Raw genomic sequence first — 18,522 nt, forward strand, 5'->3', positions numbered from 1 at the left:
TTAAAATGTCAAATTTATTATTATTTATTTTATTATTTATTTTTCTCTTATCACTTAAATTCAAAATTATTAAATATTTTTCATCGGTTTTCTTTTTTTAATTGTGATTCGGTGAGAACGCACCGTGTTAGTAGCGATGGACTTTGCTGCCGTTACTCAACCCTCCAATTTTTACCGCGTTTCGGCCCTTCTCGGCATTTGTTCAAGTGCTTTTTTTAGGGCAAGATCCAAAAGTAAGTGCAATAACAAAAAAATAAAAAAATAGAATAATACGTTACTACTCTACAAATGGAATCGTTCATATTATAAATCATTTGACAAATACCATTTTTGAAAAAAATCAATTAAAACTAAGGTCTTTTGGTTATCGAACTGTATAAAATCAGATGAATGAAATTGATAAAAACATTATGAATCGTCTCTGTATTTGCTACAATAAATTGACTAAACGACTTTAGTTTTAGTTTATTTTTTTTCCAAAGATGATCTTTACATAGGACTCATAATATGAACAGTTCTAATCATAATATAAAGCTATGTGATTCGAACACGAAGAGTTTTGAATACGTCTTCCTACTTATTCTTAAGTAGCCAAGTATTTAAAAAAAAAAAAAAAGAGTTGGAGGAGACAAGAAGGCATGCGGAAACCACTTTCGAAATTTAAGATTGGCTCAAGTGCAAGGGGACATGTACACTAGTACATTACTCTGATCAACTGACTTGTTTCACGTAAGCTACTTTTGTTTGAGTGTTTAAAACTTAATCCCAACAAGTTTGTCAATTATGTCATGTAATCATTGCATTTTTCTTTCTTTTTTGTGCTAATTGCCATAACTTTTAATTTTCACTTCGATAAAAAAAAACACTGAGACAAAGAGAGCCGAACATAAGACCTCAGGTGTCGAAGTAACTTCTAACCGCTTGAATTACAAGTCAAATACATTCATTTATCCTATGATTGTAATTTGCATTCTCAGAAGGCAAAATCTATTTGCTTTCATTCCATTCATGTCAAATTGTACAACATAAACATATCAATACAAAAACATGGCCTCTAGAATTTGCCCTTACGATGCAGGAAGGTAAAACAATACATTTTTACAGCATAGTGAAAAGTAAAAAACATAAAACTTTAACCATACATCTATATTATCTAATCCTTTAGGTCAAAAAATTGATCTTACAACTACCAGCACACAAGCAACTGTTAAAACAATGATCTATGCCAACATCTCCGAAGCAGTAGGAAGCTTTTGTTGTTTCTTCCCATTTCGACTGCACCCCACCGCCGTAAGCGCTAATTTATAGACTGGGGAGGACAAGAACTCGAAGAGTTGAGCGAGAAACTCACACCTTCCGATCCGGGAGTGCTGCAGTCTGGAGATTTTTTACTGACACTGTATGGCACCGTGCTCATCATCCTAAACACACAACGTTCTGTGTCAGTTGATAAAACTTGGTACTCAAGTCTAGGTGCGATAAAAGAATCGATAAGCAAAGAGTTAGTGATTGTATCACATTCACGTCTAAGGCAATTAACTTCAATCCATACGTGTAGGTTTTTATGCAAAAGGCCTCGATGCAATAGAAGCGGAACCATTTGATATAAGTTGTGATTTGTTTTGTGAGATGGCCGATGTGGGACTTTTTGCTTTGTTCTACAAATTTGTTTCTGTATAAGTTAATGTAAGCATGTACTAGAGGGGAAAGGTAACCGTTGAAATTTACCTCTCCTTGCGCTTCTCAAAAAACCGGGCCAAGGATGCTTTACGTGATTGAGGCACAGGTACTGCAAACACGGGAACAGAGATGTTATTCAAGCTCATATATTAACAAATTCAATGAAAAAACAGGAACAGAAGACATTGTTTATCACAAAGTATAACAGTAACACTAGCATACACACAAGAAAACACACAAATTATACCTGCAGGAATCAGATTCGTCACAGGCGATCCCACTGAACTGACTACTGTAGAAGGCTCTGAGCGGTCAACAGGAGATGCTGAAGTTCCTACTGGTTTCACTATAGCTATTTCATTGGTGCTATTAAATGCTCCTCCAGAGTTAGAACTCGCGTATGAAGTTTCAGAAAGAGGACTTGGAAGTGCAGAGACTGAAGATGTAATATGGGACTGGTTCCTGAAAAAACAGTCGCCTCCTAGTGAAGGCCTAGGTATTGGTGCATGCACTTGAGTTACGGATGTTGCCTTACAATGAGTTGGAGATGATCCATTTCCAGCCAGCAACATAATAGCCTGGGCCTAAATAGAGAAATAAAGAGATTAAAAACAAAGAACCTAATTTATGTGCAAACTTAAGAATCAAATATTTAAATATACAATACCTTCTCTGAAGATATATCATTATAAACGTTCACAGAACCAGCATAAAAGATGGTTAACTGAGCAGGTGCCCCAGAAGAATTGGATGCATTCCTGCAAAAGTAATTCAACTTAGCATCTAGAATTTCCAACTAGTTATGATTCAATATACGTTGTACAATTGCATTTGCTTACAAGCAGAAATGTGGTCTAAATATGATCTGTGTTAAAGTACCTGAGATCAGTGGTACCAACTACGGAGGTTGTAGAAGGAAGAGCAGATACAGGGGCCAGAACCGGAACTCCTCCAAGTGGTTGCAGTTTTATGGTAGAACCGGTATGCCCAACAGGAGCTTGGGACTGGAGAACTGGAGAACTCAAAGTAATCGGAATCCTTTGGTTGTGTTGGCTAACTACTGGGTATATCTTTACATCTTGTGATTGATGAACTGAACGTGCATCAAATTGAGGCATAGGATATACTGTCGTTGCACAGTGGTTTCCAGCTTGCTTATCAAAAACGAAATTTTTCTACAAAATTTGTGCAAAAATGAGCCTACATTAAAGCAACTTTAAATAAACAACGATTCAAACTTCACTTGTGCTTCTTCAGTAAACCAATAAGTAAGAATGTTCCCAAATCCTAAATACCCGAGGCGATGTTGAAAAAGATTCAGAGAGTAAGAGAAGAAATACCTGAATCCCACCAGAGAACGACTTCTGGCTGGAGTGAAAAGCATCAGCAGTTGATATAGTCATAAATACAGATGAATTATCATGAGCAGTTTTTCTTGGCCCATCTTCCTGGGGAGCCTTGAAAGACAGGAATTGCGGAGGTGCAGAAACCTTGTTTGAAAACGACCACAGCATCCCTGAACTTCTTGGCACCGCTGCAAAATCAATAAAAATGGAGTGTCGGGCTAATAGTTTGAACAAATGAATTCCTTCACCGTGCTGATGATCGCTTAGAGTACCTCACAAATAAGCAATATGGGAAGTTTGAGGTTATACGGCTCTGCAAATAGATGCCAACAAAAAACATGTTTTCCTTGGAATGTAGTTACAGTAATTTATGTCTGAGAGTGCAAAAACAAATCTCAACAAGTGTGTTCATCACAGCTGTCTAACTGAGATGAACAAATTTTCAACACAACGAATCTTTAAGCAAAGAGATTACCATAAACGATAATATGAATACAGCCATATGTAATGCGCGAAATGTTAACTTACGTTATTTTCTAAATACATGAGGATGCAGAAAACGACCAATGACCATAAAGAATTAGCAAGCTCCTACAAAAGACCTCAAAGATCTAGCAAACTCCTGCAATATTTTATAATCCTCCTTTTGGAACATTTGCGGAGCACACTCTGTGATAAGAAGCCATACACTATAAAGTATTATTATTATGAGTATACTTTATATCGCGTATGTATATTTAATACGTATTTTATTATAATTCTTGGTACGATCCAGAGAGGCAGAATCTATTCACAAGAGCAGATTCAAGAACAATATATATAAAATTCAGAAGACCACAAGTTCCATGTTATCAAAAGGAATTATTCAAATACATTGCCTTATAAAATTCATCAATCATAAACTTAATATATATGTTTCACATTTGCATAAGGTTTTTTAATACAAATGTTGTACTACCTGCCAGCCTTGATCAATGCAGAAATTCTTTAAATATGAAAGCAAACGTGACACGTTGCTTTAATCCATGACATCTCATACACACGTTAGTGGAAGAATAAAATTATCCTGCCTCACCCAACAGACTAAAATATGGAAGAAAACAAAAGGCACATTATATTAAGTTAGCGGGGAGTGTAAAACTAAGACAACTACACCGTGTTCTTGTAACCAAGTCACCAGCAAGCAAACCCAAACGTTTCTATAAGATTGACTGACTGACTCACAAGTAAACAAAGTTACATTCAGCAACCCCAATTTACCAATTTACGTATAAATCCTTTTTTATTTTTTGTTATACAAGCAATATTCTACACTAAATTAATTAAGCTACGGAGAGGGGCATTCAAACTTGGGTGCATAGGGAAGAGCATAATACTCTGGCCAACTTTACTAAGCTGAAGTATGTTGTACGTGAAGAAAGTTAAAGTTCCACCATAAAACGAATTGGCAATATGAGGAGTAGCCTAACTACTCATAAGCACATGCAAGCTCTCAACATGCCCTCTCACGTGTGGCAAATTTTCAAGCCTAACTTGTGGACAACACAAATTGGATGACTGGAGCACGTGTGGCCATTAGGCTTCACATATGGGACAACCTCTTCTGATACATGAATAAAGTTGAGGTTCTACCATAAAACCAATCGGTAAATATGGAGAGTAATCCAGCTACTTACAGCCACATGCAAGGTCCCTCATTTCCCTTATGTTGATTCACTCTCCACAGTATGCATGCACAAACCAACCTTAAATCTATAAAAACATTGTAATTGAGTTGAATCGATATTTATCTTTACTGCGACAGACTTGTAGCTCAAGTAATTAAGAGCGTTTACCTATGCATCCGAGGTCATGAGTTCAAAAAATCAAATCCCCCTCCCCCCAAAATAACGCTTGTGTCGAAAACAAAACGTATCTTTACTCAGTCAGCAAGGTGGATGCTTTTGATCAGGAAAATGGGATTAAGAAACTAAACTGCAAATTAGACTTAACTGAGGTGCCAAGCTCCACATGCAACCAAAAAGATTCAACACAAGCTCAAAATACTAATTACAAACAGAGAAATTCATCCACAAGAAAATCAAACTCCATAAAATACGATTAATAACTAATAAAAAAGACTTGAAAGCAAACCTGAATTCTTGGTTTCTTTATTGGGTTCTTCCTTCAGAGTCGCACCACCACTGTTTGAGCTCAGACCCAGAAAATCCCTCTCCATTATTCCAACCTTTCAGCTCAAAAACCCACAAAAATTTCAGACCCAAATTCCACCAAAACCAACAAAGAAGTTTACTTTCTTGAATTCTTTAGAACCCCAGCAGGAAAAAAGGCCTGAACTTTCAGAAGCAGAGCTCAAAATTCTTGCTTGTTTGGATAGAGAGTAAGACGGGTACGCATGGATGAGGAGGTCTAGCTATATAGTAACAATTCTCACTTTCTCAGTAGCTCCCCTTTCTCTCACATTTCAATTGGGTGACCGTGTTGAATCTGGACCGTCGGATCTGTAAAGATTGTATTTTTTTGTGGGGTGGGGGTGACCGGCCACCGGCTGGTTCTCGATCGGAGATCTCGAGTTGCCGGTCGAAGCCCACGTGCGGCACCCTACTCCAGCCTTTTGATGCGTCGCAGCTGGTTTGAGTAGTGAGGAGTGATGCTGGGCGGGACACGTGTCGGGAAATTCCATTTTATATAATTTTTAGTATTTTCTGTAATTTCATTTTTTTAGATTTTTATTTTTGTTGGAAGTGTTGTCGTTTTTAGTACGGTTGGGTTTTTGCATGTGGGCATGTGGGTGACGTTTTGAGGAGGATAAAGAGGGAAACGACGCTTTCTTTGACCCTGGTGAAACGACGGCATTTAAGCATGAAGGCGCAATCAAAAGCCGTCACGTGTTGTGACTTTAGATGGTTAAATCTTTTACGTTACACTTTGTAATTTAGATGAATTTAGTTATGTTTACGTTATTTGGCTTTTTGCATTTAAGTTTAAATTTTTTTTCAAAGGAATATGTTTATGTTACACAGTGTATCAGATTCATCAACTCAGATAAATAATCAATAAGTATTTAAGCAATACATGCATTTTTTATTGGAGATTTGGAAGAAAAAAAAAGCTAGATAAATCAACTATTCAGTCTAAATTTGCAAATTATATGATAGATTACTAATATAAAATAAGTACGCTAAATTAACAATTAGAAATAATTCCAATCATCTACAATTACGTCATATAATTTATAAAATTTGGTATAAATATTTTGTTTCCCTGATATTACTTTTGATAAAAATATATATGCGTCTTTGTCTCTGAAAAATCGATTCCTTTTTTGTGGTCCTACACATGACGAAGTGTGTGACGCATTTTGTAAATTAAATAATTTACTACTTATTATTCTATTGTGTAATGTGCACATGAAGGCGGGCATGTGGATGGCATGAGATAAAAATAATCCAAATGCTTATATTATTGTATGTAAAATAGACTTGTGGAATGCATTTGTCCTTGTATAGCATTATAAAATTGGAGGTGCTATTTACACATTATTTTTACATTTTGTAAACTCTTTTAATTTTCGGTCTTTAATTGAAATGAATTGAAGAAGATTAAAGGATAGAAACTAACACTAAGAGGTAAAAATAGAAGTGTGGATATCAATACCCATAAAATATCCATTTGAGCATAATATATGTAAGTGTAACCAACATAATTGGTTTGTAAAGGGTGATATTGACATTTCAAAATAGTTATACTAAGCTTCGTTTGTTCTTTTTTTTTTTTTTTTTTTTGGTTACGGGGTTGCATAAGATAAAATTCTCACCAACTCTTATTTTTATAAAAAAAAAAGTACACAATATAAAATTTATGCTCGGGTGTAAAAGTGTAGCATATCTGCTTTTTATCGACTCTAACAAGTCACTTAGTATAGTTAATAATAAGAAAAAAGGGATTGATGGTACGCTTTTTATATGTTGTTGCATTTTCGCTAATCACACTCAAGTGGTGGTAATGTAAACTATCATATTTATTACTATCGGATGAGTTTAAATTTTGAGATTTGTGTCTAATACTATACCAATCTCGAACATAAATCTCAAAATTTAATCTCATCCAATAATAATAAACAAAACAGTTAGCGATTGAGCATCATTGTCACACTTAAGTAGTGAGAAAAAAATATTATCATACAACTACAACGCAACTTGTGTCTAAGGATAATAGAATTAGCTTATAAGATAATTGGCGTTCTTTTTAGCCTTTTGACCATCCAAAAGTTTGTGGACTTAATAACTTTTACATTATCTTTCAAAAAATAAAAATAAAAATAATTTTTACATCTGAAGAAAAAAATGTTTCCAAATTAAATAGTTGGTGGTCTTCCTCACTTGGGTTCTATGTTCTCTGGATTGAGGTTTTTTCTGAATCTGAGTTTGAAATAGATGGACCGGGAAATTCGGAACACTATTTAAATTTTGTGATTTCAATTAACACATTTTACTGGTCTACTTCACACAAAATAAGCTCTTAAACAGTTAATATCTCTTTCTCTCTCTTAAATAGCCTGAATTTTCAAGTCCTCAGCTCCAGACACAAAGACCTAAAGAGAATCTCAATTCATGTTCTCTCACCCTCTTCCTCTTTTATGAGAGATTTTTTAGTGTGACTGGAACACGGAATAGTACATCACGTATTACTATACAAATGATGAAATATGTGTGTTAAAAAGTTAATAACTTAAAAAATAAAAATTTTCACTTATATAAAAACACATGATGTACCACCCATGTTCCGGTCACAATAAAAAATGGGAAATGTTATAGGCACTCCAAAAATCTCATTATACATTGTGTTGATGCACAAAATCAATGAGGAATTTGGTACAACATAAAGTGTTAAGTTTGTGACATTCCCTAGATTGCTTCCGTCACTAGTGTGGATAAGTATGTAAATGGATAGAGACAGGGAAGCAAACACAAGATGTACGTGGTTCACCCAGATTGGCTACGTCAACGGAGTAGAGGGGTTCTCATTAATTGTGAAGGGTTTACACAAGTATATAGGTTCAAGCTCTCCTTTAGTGAGTACTAGTGAATGATTTAGTACAAATGACATTAGGAAATATTGTGAGAGAATGATATATATTTATAGAAGAGAGTTTCTAGTTTCATTCTGACATTGATACGTGTCGTGTTGTGATTGATTTCTGATGTTGACACGTGTCGCGGTATGATTAGCTTCTGATGTCGACACGTGTCGCGCTGTGATTGGCCTCCTGGTTGGAGGGAAAACTCTTCTGGATCCCTGACGGTATAACGTTGATCGGTGCTCAGTAGTTTCGGGATTGGTCAAGTATGATACAAACACATTGTATTTTTCTTTTTAAATATAGAAAGTTTAGAGTGGAAAATGAGAATTTTGAAATGCTAATAACAATTCACTAAAAAATTTCTCCTCCCTTAGAATCCAACGAAACTATTTTTAAATAAATAAATAAATAGTTGGTAGTTTGGACCACGTCATGGCCCATGTAGCTCTATTCACCCGATCCGTAATGAAGGAGGCATTACCAGAATCCGGATTACAAATTGGCAAATTTTACCCACCCCATTGTGTGACGGGCCTTGAGTTGGGCCTTATGATGATAAATGGGCTCAAATGTTAAGCAACTTGCAAGCAAGACAAGCCCAACTAGTGGGACAGCCCAGCTTCAATGGGTCAATGTTTACTTTACGGATCACTGCCCTATCACTTCTTCTGTGCAAGCTAGAGGTATCAGTCGTCCCTTCTACTCCGGTTTGAATTCGCTCGTAAATTATACCAATCATACTATCAACTTGTAACAAAATGACCCCTTAATAATGCGGTATAGCGGACAGTTGGTATTACGGTTCAGTGATATTCATTTTCATTTGTAAGTGATGAGTCTTAGATTTGATTTTCGCCAAAGACACAAAAGGCGAATTTGAACCATATTATTTCTAACTCATTGCGAGGCTAAGTCCACGTTCATTGTGAGACTAAGTCCAACACTTCCTTTTAGTGTAGATAATACTGTTTGTTCAAAAAAAATATGTGGTACATTGGTATTTAACTAAAATTATAAATAAGAGATTTTAAATTTGAATCTCTTAAACGAAGGGTGAACTAATTCATTATACACGTGTAAAAATATATTTTCTTCATGTGGTTTGACTTTCACCCTACTTATTATTTTTTTCCCTTCCCTTCCAATTCAAGTTTTAATGCATGTGACCTTTTATAAGTTATTTACTCTTATAGAAAAATATTACAAAACATGGTAACATAACATTCCCTCTAAAAAAAACTTAAAAAGGGTACATTCACAAATTTCCTAGAAAGTCTTAAAACGTTATATTTCATTTAATTTTTATATGATTTCTTTTGTTTTTAACCCGAGCAATAGTCTGGAGAAAACTAATTTAAAACATAATAAGAGATTCGATTTTTTAAATTTTACATAAGCGATAATAAACCGAAATTCAAACTCAAGATCTCAACGGCAAAAATAAATATTTTGACATAAACGTCATGTAACGTTACAAAAGTGGTTCATTCAAAACACAAACGTATATATAAAGGTACTAAATTAGAAATATAAATTCCAAACATAGAAAATTGTTTTAATAAAGTTGGAAATCAAGATTTGGGAAAAATGATCAGACGCGGAGAGCGCTATATCCGCGCCCTTGGACTCGAAGACTCACATTCTTCTCCCTTTCTTCTGCAACCCTCTTCTTTCTCTCTCTACATTCAAACCATCGACACATCCATTTCCCGAACTTCCAACCAACTCCACCTTCTCTCTCTCTCTCCTCCCCTTTCTCTCTCTGGAAAGCATCTCCATGCTTCCATGCTAGGGCTGCTTCGATTTCGGAAGCCGTAGAAAAATATCTACACGGTAATGGTGTTCAAGGCCAGGTTCTTCTCCTCCAAGAAGTCCGACTCCTCCAACAGCCCCGATGGCTCCAATAATAGTCCGCGATCTCTGGGTTCCAACTCCCCGATCGGATCCGATAAGAAGAAGCCCAAATCCGCGTCCAAAGACGACTCGCCTGGCCCGAGTACCAGTTCCGGCGGCGGAGGCGGCGGCTTCAGTCGGCGGAGTCTAGTCAAAGACTTGTCAAAGAAGAAGGATGTGAAGGGGAAAGAGAGTCCAGCTCAGCTGAAGACGCCGGCGAAGTCCGCGAGCTCGACTGGCGCGACTCCCAAGAAGTCGTCTGCTTCCACATCGGGGGCGGCGGAGTCTGCGGCGGAGGTTTCTCCCATTCTGGCGTCGTCGCTGGGGTTGAATAGGATAAAGACGAGATCGGGGCCGTTACCGCAGGAGAGCTTTTTCGGGTATAGGGGCGACAAAGGGTCGGCGCTGGCCTCCAGTAATTTGTCTAGGCCGGGCGTCGGCGGCGATCGTTTAGGGTCGGGCAGTGGGGGGAAGAAGAAGGAGGCTGCGAGTCAGACTAGGATTGGGTTCAATGAAAATGTGGCAAGTGGGAATTGGGGTGATAATGGCAGCAATTCTGATGCTGCATCAACTGGTAGCTTGCCTTCGAGAGACCAGAGCCCGAACGTGGTGGCGCCATCGCGGTTACACAACGGGGAATCGTCGGCAGAAGCTGGTACAATTTTGAGCAATTATGCAATGCAGGAATTTTTTTTAAGTTGTGCTAGTTTAGTTTATGCTGTAAGTACTGGGTTATGGTTAAAGATTTAGCCTTTAGGTCGTGTTTTGAGCATAGAACTTAGGAGTCACTTGGTTTTGAAATCACTCCAGTAGGTTGTAGGCATTACCGCAAAAGTAACTTGGACTCTAACTAAAACTATTAATTGTTCCTACATTTGTAAAAGGCATCGATTTCGAATAATCTGTAGAGCAATGAAAGCTTTATCTTCTGATGAGTGTGCAATGGTCTGATGGGTGGACGTGGCTCTGGTTGACGTGGGTTTCCCCGCTACATGAATCTAGCTTAATGTTGTTACTCCACCCATCACTTGGTGTACGCTTAGGAAAACATGGACGACAAGTGTGGTTGTGCGTGGTGACTTAATCAAACTTCATGAGTTGATACTAGAACGCCTTTGCTCTTTTGTACAAATTAATGGATTTTTGTACACTTTCATTTTTCTATGATGAGTGGGATGCCTGTTGTGTTTCCCCTCTAATGGCTTTTGATACCTCCATCATCCTTAACAGGGATAAACATATCATCTTGGGGTCACTCTGGAGGCTTAAGAAGTTCAGATGTATGTACACCAGAGGTGCGGGTACAATTATTTTATTTATTGTCTCCACATATTTATTTCTTATTTCTGACGGTTTCCCTGTTCTATTATTTCTTGTCATAATGTGTTTGCAATTGATATTTTTCCTTAATAGACTGCATATGATTGTGAAAATCCTAAGGAGTCCGAGTCTCCTCGTTTTCAAGCTATACTCCGCTTAACGAGTGCACCAAGAAAGAGGTTTCCTGCTGATATAAAAAGTTTTTCCCATGAACTCAATTCAAAAGGCGTAAGACCCTTCCCATTTTGGAAGCCTCGAGGCTTGAACAACCTGGAGGTACGTATGTCTTCCTTTTATATCACAGTTTTTAGTAGATAAATTTGAACTAGGAAATTTTACCTGCTTGGAATATTGCTTCTGATATGCAGGAAATCTTGGTTGCGATTAGGGCAAAGTTTGACAAAGCAAAGGAAGAAGTGAACTCTGACCTGGCTATATTTGCAGCAGATTTAGTTGGAATTCTTGAAAAAGATGCAGATAATCATCCAGAGTGGCAGGAAACTCTTGAGGATTTGCTGGTTTTGGCTCGAAGTTGTGCAATGACATCATCTGGAGAGTTTTGGCTTCAGTGTGAGGGCATAGTTCAGGAATTGGATGATAGACGTCAAGAACTTCCTCCGGGGGTGCTGAAGCAGCTTCACACTCGAATGCTTTTCATACTCACAAGGTGTACTAGGTTGCTGCAATTCCATAAGGAAACTGGATTGGCTGAGGATGAACAGGTTTTCCAGCTTCGCCAATCAAGAGTTCTGCGTTTCTCTGATAAAAGAATTCCTCCAAGTTTGGCAAAGGATACAAAGAATTTAAGTGTGGCAAAAGCCTCTAAAGCAGGTTCAGCTAGGAAATTTTACAGTCAGGAGCAACATGGCTTGGAATGGAAGAGAGACCATGTTATACAACCGGGAAATTTGTTTGCACCTCCTGTTGATCAACCCTCTAAGAATTTGGAGTCTCCTGCTGGTAGGGACCGGATGACATCATGGAAGAAATTCCCATCTCCGGTTGCAAAAAACATGAAAGAAGCTACTGAATTTAAGGAGCAGAGTGATTCTAAGGTTGAACATTTGAAAGGTTCAGACAACAAGAGAGGGACTTCTAACATCGATCCTACTTCTGTTAAGCCTCCTGAGCCTTCTGGCAAGGGTTCTCATGAACGTTCTTCCAAGCACCAGCACAAACCTTCTTGGGGTTGGGGAAATCAACAAAATGTATCTGATGATAGTTCTATAATATGTCGCATCTGTGAGGAGGAGGTTCCAACTGCAAATGTGGAAGACCATTCAAGAATTTGTGCAATTGCTGATCGATGTGATAAGAAAGGTATAAGTGTGAATGAACGTCTTGTCATAATTTCTGAAACCCTTGAAAAACTGATGGAGTCCTTTGCTCAAAAGGATATCCAGCATGGTGTAGGAAGTCCAGACATTGCGAAAGCATCTAGTTCAAGCGTGACAGAAGAATCAGAGGTTCTATCTCCAAAACTTAGTGACTGGTCCCACAGAGGCTCAGAGGACATGCTTGATTGTTTTCCTGAAGCTGATAATTCATCTTTTATGGATGACCTGAAAGGTCTACCTTCCATGTCATGTAGAACTCGTTTTGCCCCAAAGTCAGATCAAGGAATGACAACATCATCTGCAGGCAGCATGACTCCTAGGTCTCCCCTATTGACCCCAAGTGGCAGTCAGATTGACTTGCTCCTCGCAGGCAAGGCTTCTTTTTCTGAGCAAGACGATATACCTCAGGTATCTTATTAATCTGTTTGATTTTACAAATACTTCTTTGCTCTGGGAGTTGCCCAGGCACATGCTTGTGATGCTTGGGATGCAATTATACGGCATTTGAATATCAATTTACAACATGAGCTATAATCTTTGTCAAATTCAAAATGCAATGGAAAGAACTTGCTGTCCTCTCCAAGTCCTTAAGTTTTCTTATTAAATGAAAATTATTTCCTCAATTACTGTGCACCACCTCCAGGTTATGAGTGTTTGCACATGCTGAAGTGGGAATATATATGTTATTCAAACTTTCAAAGTAGCATGAATTTGATTTAATTTTAGTACGGGTTTTGCTGGCCTTGGTGCTGTGCTTACTGGTACCCAACTTTGTATCAAAGTTTTATTTTTCATGCTATCAAAGCTAACTCCATTTGAATGATACAGATGAATGAACTTTCTGATATTGCCCGGTGCATAGCAAATACACCTTTGGATGATGATCGCTCCATGCCATATCTACTTACTTGTCTTGAAGACTTGAGAGTTGTTATAGACCGCAGAAAGTTTGATGCACTTACTGTGGACACATTTGGGGCACGCATTGAGAAGCTGATTCGGTGGGTACTTATTGCTATTTTTCTTGGCTTTTACAAGCTTGAAGCCTTCAACTAAAGTGTTCATTAATATACCTTGAACTATGGTATCTACATTTCTCTTGAAATGTATTAGTAAACAATTCATTGAGTAATCATCAAAACTACGTGTAACCTTCCCAGTTCCTTTTTTAAGTTCCATTTTACAATATCCTAATGTTGATTTTCTAGGGAGAAGTATTTGCTGCTTTGTGAGTTAGTGGATGATGAGAAGGTTGATTTAGCAACTACCGTAATTGATGAAGAAGCTCCTTTAGAAGATGACGTGGTTCGTACAAGCCCTATACCTTTTTCCAAGGACCGAACATCTATAGATGATTTTGAAATTATCAAACCAATAAGTCGTGGGGCATTTGGACGAGTTTTCTTAGCTAAAAAGAGAACAACAGGGGATCTTTTTGCGATTAAGGTACCACATAATTAGACATGTAATTTCTTGCTGACTGTATTACTCCATGTCACCCTTAGTTGTTTAAGCTTACTGTTGTCTTTGATATACTTTTCTGTACATTACTGAGTTGTTACTGTTTTAGTTTTTTCGGTGATTTATTCATGTTATAGCCGGTCTTCTGTGTGCTTTTATTTATTGGGATAGCTTCTTCATCTCTATCTTTGTTTTTATTTTTAATTTGACCCTGTGGAAACTTTTGGCATAATCAATTTAATGGTTTCTAAGTAGTAAGTACCATAATTGATGAAAATGATGCTAATTTGGATGACATCTAGCCTGTCTAGTCTATAAAATTTAGTGTTTCCATCTCCACAAACACCCCTAAAACAAAGACAATAATGTTTTGGTTTTGTCCTGTAGTTGAGCATGAAGAGGATTTGCTCATTCTTATTTTGTATCATTTGTAACAGGTTCTTAAAAAGGCTGATATGATCCGAAAGAATGCTGTTGAAAGTATATTAGCAGAACGTGACATCTTGATTTCAGTCCGCAATCCTTTTGTGGTGAGCAGGTGTTCTAGTAAAGCGTTTTACCTTGCCTTGAGAAACATTTAGTTTCATTCTAACACAAATTTGAACTGTATCAGGTTCGCTTCTTCTATTCTTTTACTTGTCGTGAAAACTTGTATCTTGTGATGGAGTATTTGAATGGAGGAGATCTATACTCTTTGTTGAGGAATTTAGGCTGCTTGGACGAGGAGGTTGCTCGTATATATATAGCAGAAGTGGTATGGGCTTGCAACTTGTTCAGAACTATTTTGCTGCATACTTTTTGCTAGTTTATAATCTGAGGTCCTGTTTATCTATATTTGATTTTGCAGGTGCTTGCTTTAGAATATTTACATTCACTTCGTGTGGTTCATCGTGATTTGAAGCCTGACAATTTGTTAATTGCTCATGACGGCCATGTTAAGGTACGTACGTACTGATTTATCTTTATTAGTTTTGTTGCGTTTCAGTGTCAATATAATAGTGGTTATATTATCGTTAGAGTTTTTCAGTTGAAGCAGGATAGTGAAATTTGAAAATCCATCTCTACTAGAGGTCGTGATGGTAACATGGTTTAGCTTTAGTTGGATGCATATTTTTGTTCAAGATAAATGAAACACTTTGTATAAATTTCAATTATTTCACATTATATTATAGAGCACTAGCACTCACGTAGGCACATCCGAAGATTGCTCTCAATCTATTTCTTTCTTAAATAAAAATTTCAGTAGTTTGTGCCTTGTGGGGTTGGAAAGAATTCATTTTTATGTAGCAGTTAATTGGGAGTTATAGATGGTTGTCACTTCTTTCACCACCCAATTTTAACCTTTTGTGTTTCATCTGAGCAGTTGACAGACTTTGGGCTTTCGAAGGTTGGTCTCATCAACAGCACTGATGATTTATCTGGTCCAGCAGTTAGTAGAACATCCCTTCTAGGGGAAGATGAACCCGAATTATCTCTCTCCGAGCATCAACGAGAAAGCCGAAAGAAACGTTCTGCTGTCGGTACACCTGACTATTTGGCACCAGAGATACTTTTGGGAACAGGACATGGTTCGTATAGTCTTTTCTAAGTTTAAGGTGCTATTATTTCCTTTATTGTGTTTTAAAACTCTCCAACCTTAGGTTAAGCTTCAACATCAAGAAAGAAATACTAATTATTCAGTAATGTTCAACTATGGGCTAAAATGGTTTCATCATTATTCATTGGTACAGTTTAGTCTTTCATGGAAGCTGAAACAATGTTTAAGGGCAACCAACCATAATGCTCTTGTTTTCCCTGATTTTCCCCACACATCTAGCAGTTCTCTTATTTGGTTGATCACTATTTAAGTATTTAAGGGCGCAACCATTGTGCTCTAGTGTTTTTGCCAAATAGCTTTCTGTTCTGTTTATTGGTTGATCAGTTAACCGTTGTAAGATTAACAACTTGCTGCTGTTTTATCGTCCACAGGTGCAACTGCAGATTGGTGGTCTGTTGGTGTCATTTTATTTGAATTGATTGTTGGAATTCCACCCTTCAATGCTGAGCACCCTCAGGTTAATACGTTGCCTCTAAAATATGTTATAATACATAGGCTTGGTGTTTACTCTGTTTACAACAAAAATTGTTTGTGATTCCATAGTTTGTTTGAGTTCTAAATCGCTTCTTTTAATCATTTTCTTCTTTTGCTTGTAGACTATATTTGATAATATTCTCAACCGTAATATACCTTGGCCTGGGGTTGGTGAGATGAGTCCTGAAGCACGAGATCTTATTGATCAGTAAGTGAAGCATTAACAATCTTTTTATGCAACGTTATTGCTTTCAAAGATATATTTTGTCATTGCTTTGCTTAGGAGGAAATATTTGTTTCTGTCGAAGTTAGAATCTCCATGAAGTTGATCATTTGTCAGTTTGTGTGGAGATCAAGGGATGTATCGGACTGGAATTAAAACCTGTCAATTAGCCAATTGGTTGCTCTGTTTTGGTCTAGTTTTGAGATACTCGTCTTAATATTCTTAAACTTCTCCGTACTTTTGCTTAAAGTTATGAACCCATCACTTATGGTTTCAGTTCGCAGAAACTCTGTTCTCATTTTGCTAAGAAGCCTAGACGTAGAATACCAATTTGTATCAAATTTGTTAAATTGTTCTATGAATCTGTAAAACAAATCTTAGATTTTGACTGAATTTGTGTTCCTGTTTAAGGTTCAGTATGTTCAAACATGTATATATGCTGATGTCGAGTGATAGTATGTAGTTGTGATGTTTGTTTAGTTGATGCTGATACAAATAGTTTCTAGGTTATTGACAGAAGATCCTAATCAAAGACTTGGAGCTCGAGGAGCATCAGAGGTATTTGTTAGTTTAGTTTCTTTATTCTTTTTCATTATTTTTAGTGCGTGATCTTTCAAACTTCTTCAATAAACTTAATAGAATTGCAACTTTGTGATACAGGTGAAGCAGCATCCATTCTTTAAAGACATCAACTGGGACACACTTGCCAGGCAAAAGGTGCGCTGCAACATATTCATAAATCATAAACATGTCGATACAGATTTTTCATCTTCGGTTAGGTTGGCACCACCGCACCACTCCCTTATGACTTTTCCATTTCTTGCAGGCTGCGTTTGTTCCCTCTTCAGAGAGTGCACTAGATACCAGTTACTTCACCAGTCGTTACTCATGGAATCCTTCAGATGAACATGTATATCAACCTAGTGACATGGATGATTCCAGTGATTCTGATAGCCTAAGTGGCAGCAGCAGTTGCTTGAGCAACCGTCATGAGGAAGTGGTACATTAGTTCAAGAAACAAGCGCTTTTAACTACTATGTGAATATATTTTGTATTTGCCGTATATCCATATAATTCGCAGCACTGACATGATCTTGGGCAACGTTCATTGACAGGGTGATGAATGTGGGGGTCTGACAGAGTTCGAGTCTGGCTCTTCTATCAATTACTCTTTCAGTAATTTCTCATTTAAGGTATTTCTTTACGTACAAGGCTGTCGTTTCTTTTATTATCTCTAAAATGACCACTCAAGGTGCTTATACTGTAATTGATCTTGAGTTTGTCTTCATGAATAGCGTGTTTGATGCCATGTTCGATAGATTTCCACTGTGAATGTTGTTGAGCCGTATTTCAATATAATTTTCACCTTTTCCTAATATATAATCTTACTATATTTTCTTATGATCGTGGTCCAGAATCTCTCCCAGCTTGCATCAATCAACTATGATCTGCTTTCAAAGGGTTTCAAGGATGATCCGTCACTGAATCCCAGCACGTAGCAAGTTGCTCCCGGTTGTCAAAAGCCGGGATTAGGGTTCTAGCAGTTAAATGATTTGGGCTTGTTTTTTGGGGCCTAAACACCTCATCGGTGTTTGTATACCCTGTACATATGATCTCCGATCGGTTTTTTTCTTTTTCTTTTATAGTATGTGCAGTTGAGCAATTTGGGTGATGAATCTGCACCTGCCGAAACTGGTTCGGAATGTGCTCTTTGCTCTTATAGGTAACTTCTCCGCCGCAGGGGAGGCGATTTTACGGTCGAGTAGTCTTTTGTATCGTGAGGAATTTGATGTATCCTAATTCATATCCCCTCTGCTGGTTGAGCTTGAGTATTTTTGTCACCAGTCAGTTGGTTTTCGCCATGGCAATGTGAAAACGCATCCGTTTCTGTTCCAAATTGCCTTGTATCTTGTTTTACTCGATTTTCGAAAATCTTTCTTGCTTCACACGGTACACATACGATGGGTGTTTCCGAGTTATAACTCATGCAATGCAGCATAAAACTTTCCAACACTAATTCAAAATCGTTAGTCTTCGTGACATGTACCACTTTTTTGTGCCCTATATGTAATTTTTATGAAACTTGGATGTGGGTGTTCGAAGGGTAT

At 37.4% G+C, this 18,522-nt stretch overlaps 2 protein-coding genes across 4 annotated transcripts; one reads left to right on the plus strand and one right to left on the minus strand.

Annotated features, from left to right (window-relative positions):
- Positions 1-970: 970 nt before the first annotated feature.
- Positions 971-5,437, minus strand: LOC126626802 (protein TIFY 6B). 2 transcript variants are annotated; one of them, XM_050296197.1, is made up of 8 exons: positions 5,160-5,437; positions 3,555-3,695; positions 3,021-3,214; positions 2,560-2,855; positions 2,348-2,438; positions 1,928-2,264; positions 1,729-1,789; positions 971-1,421 (listed from the first exon to the last, which is right to left on the minus strand). In XM_050296197.1, exons 3-8 carry the CDS (start codon positions 3,192-3,194, stop codon positions 1,298-1,300), a joined length of 1,083 nt encoding a protein of 360 aa, XP_050152154.1. In that variant the 5' UTR covers positions 3,195-3,214; positions 3,555-3,695; positions 5,160-5,437; the 3' UTR covers positions 971-1,297. The 2 variants fall into 2 exon arrangements, with proteins under 2 accessions (XP_050152154.1, XP_050152153.1); XM_050296196.1 differs by lacking the exon at positions 3,555-3,695 and having other exon boundaries at positions 5,160-5,436.
- Positions 5,438-9,712: 4,275 nt separating this feature from the next.
- LOC126626058 (probable serine/threonine protein kinase IREH1) lies at positions 9,713-18,311 on the plus strand. 2 transcript variants are annotated; one of them, XM_050295245.1, is made up of 17 exons: positions 9,716-10,657; positions 11,233-11,297; positions 11,416-11,598; positions 11,691-13,067; positions 13,488-13,660; positions 13,868-14,105; positions 14,558-14,650; positions 14,734-14,874; positions 14,968-15,060; positions 15,484-15,688; positions 16,089-16,174; positions 16,314-16,399; positions 16,921-16,972; positions 17,075-17,131; positions 17,241-17,414; positions 17,530-17,607; positions 17,830-18,311. In XM_050295245.1, the coding sequence occupies exons 1-17, from the start codon at positions 9,946-9,948 to the stop codon at positions 17,911-17,913; spliced, it is 3,897 nt and encodes a 1,298-aa protein (XP_050151202.1). In that variant the 5' UTR covers positions 9,716-9,945; the 3' UTR covers positions 17,914-18,311. The 2 variants fall into 2 exon arrangements, 1 of the variants encoding a protein (XP_050151202.1); XR_007624565.1 differs by lacking the exons at positions 16,921-16,972; positions 17,075-17,131; positions 17,241-17,414; positions 17,530-17,607; positions 17,830-18,311 and having other exon boundaries at positions 9,713-10,657; positions 15,484-15,715; positions 16,314-16,330.
- Positions 18,312-18,522: the final 211 nt, after the last annotated feature.

This window comes from Malus sylvestris, chromosome 6 (assembly GCF_916048215.2).
Source record: "Malus sylvestris chromosome 6, drMalSylv7.2, whole genome shotgun sequence".
NCBI classification, from domain to species: domain Eukaryota; kingdom Viridiplantae; phylum Streptophyta; class Magnoliopsida; order Rosales; family Rosaceae; genus Malus; species Malus sylvestris.

What these genes read in the sequence shown, in the direction of transcription:
- LOC126626802 (XM_050296196.1), bottom strand. Translation starts at nt 5,244, where the DNA reads ATGGAGAGGGATTTTCTGGGTCTGAGCTCAAACAGTGGTGGTGCGACT. An exon ending in TAAAGAAACCAAGAATTCAG is followed by an intron (nt 3,215 to 5,159) that starts GTTTGCTTTCAA and finishes TTGATTTTGCAG; the next exon opens with CGGTGCCAAGAAGTTCAGGG. An exon ending in TTTGAGAAGCGCAAGGAGAG is followed by an intron (nt 1,422 to 1,728) that starts GTAAATTTCAAC and finishes TTGTGTGTTTAG; the next exon opens with GATGATGAGCACGGTGCCAT.
- LOC126626058 (XM_050295245.1), top strand. Translation starts at nt 9,946, where the DNA reads ATGGTGTTCAAGGCCAGGTTCTTCTCCTCCAAGAAGTCCGACTCCTCC. An exon ending in GGGATCTTTTTGCGATTAAG is followed by an intron (nt 14,106 to 14,557) that starts GTACCACATAAT and finishes CATTTGTAACAG; the next exon opens with GTTCTTAAAAAGGCTGATAT. An exon ending in GTATATATATAGCAGAAGTG is followed by an intron (nt 14,875 to 14,967) that starts GTATGGGCTTGC and finishes TTGATTTTGCAG; the next exon opens with GTGCTTGCTTTAGAATATTT.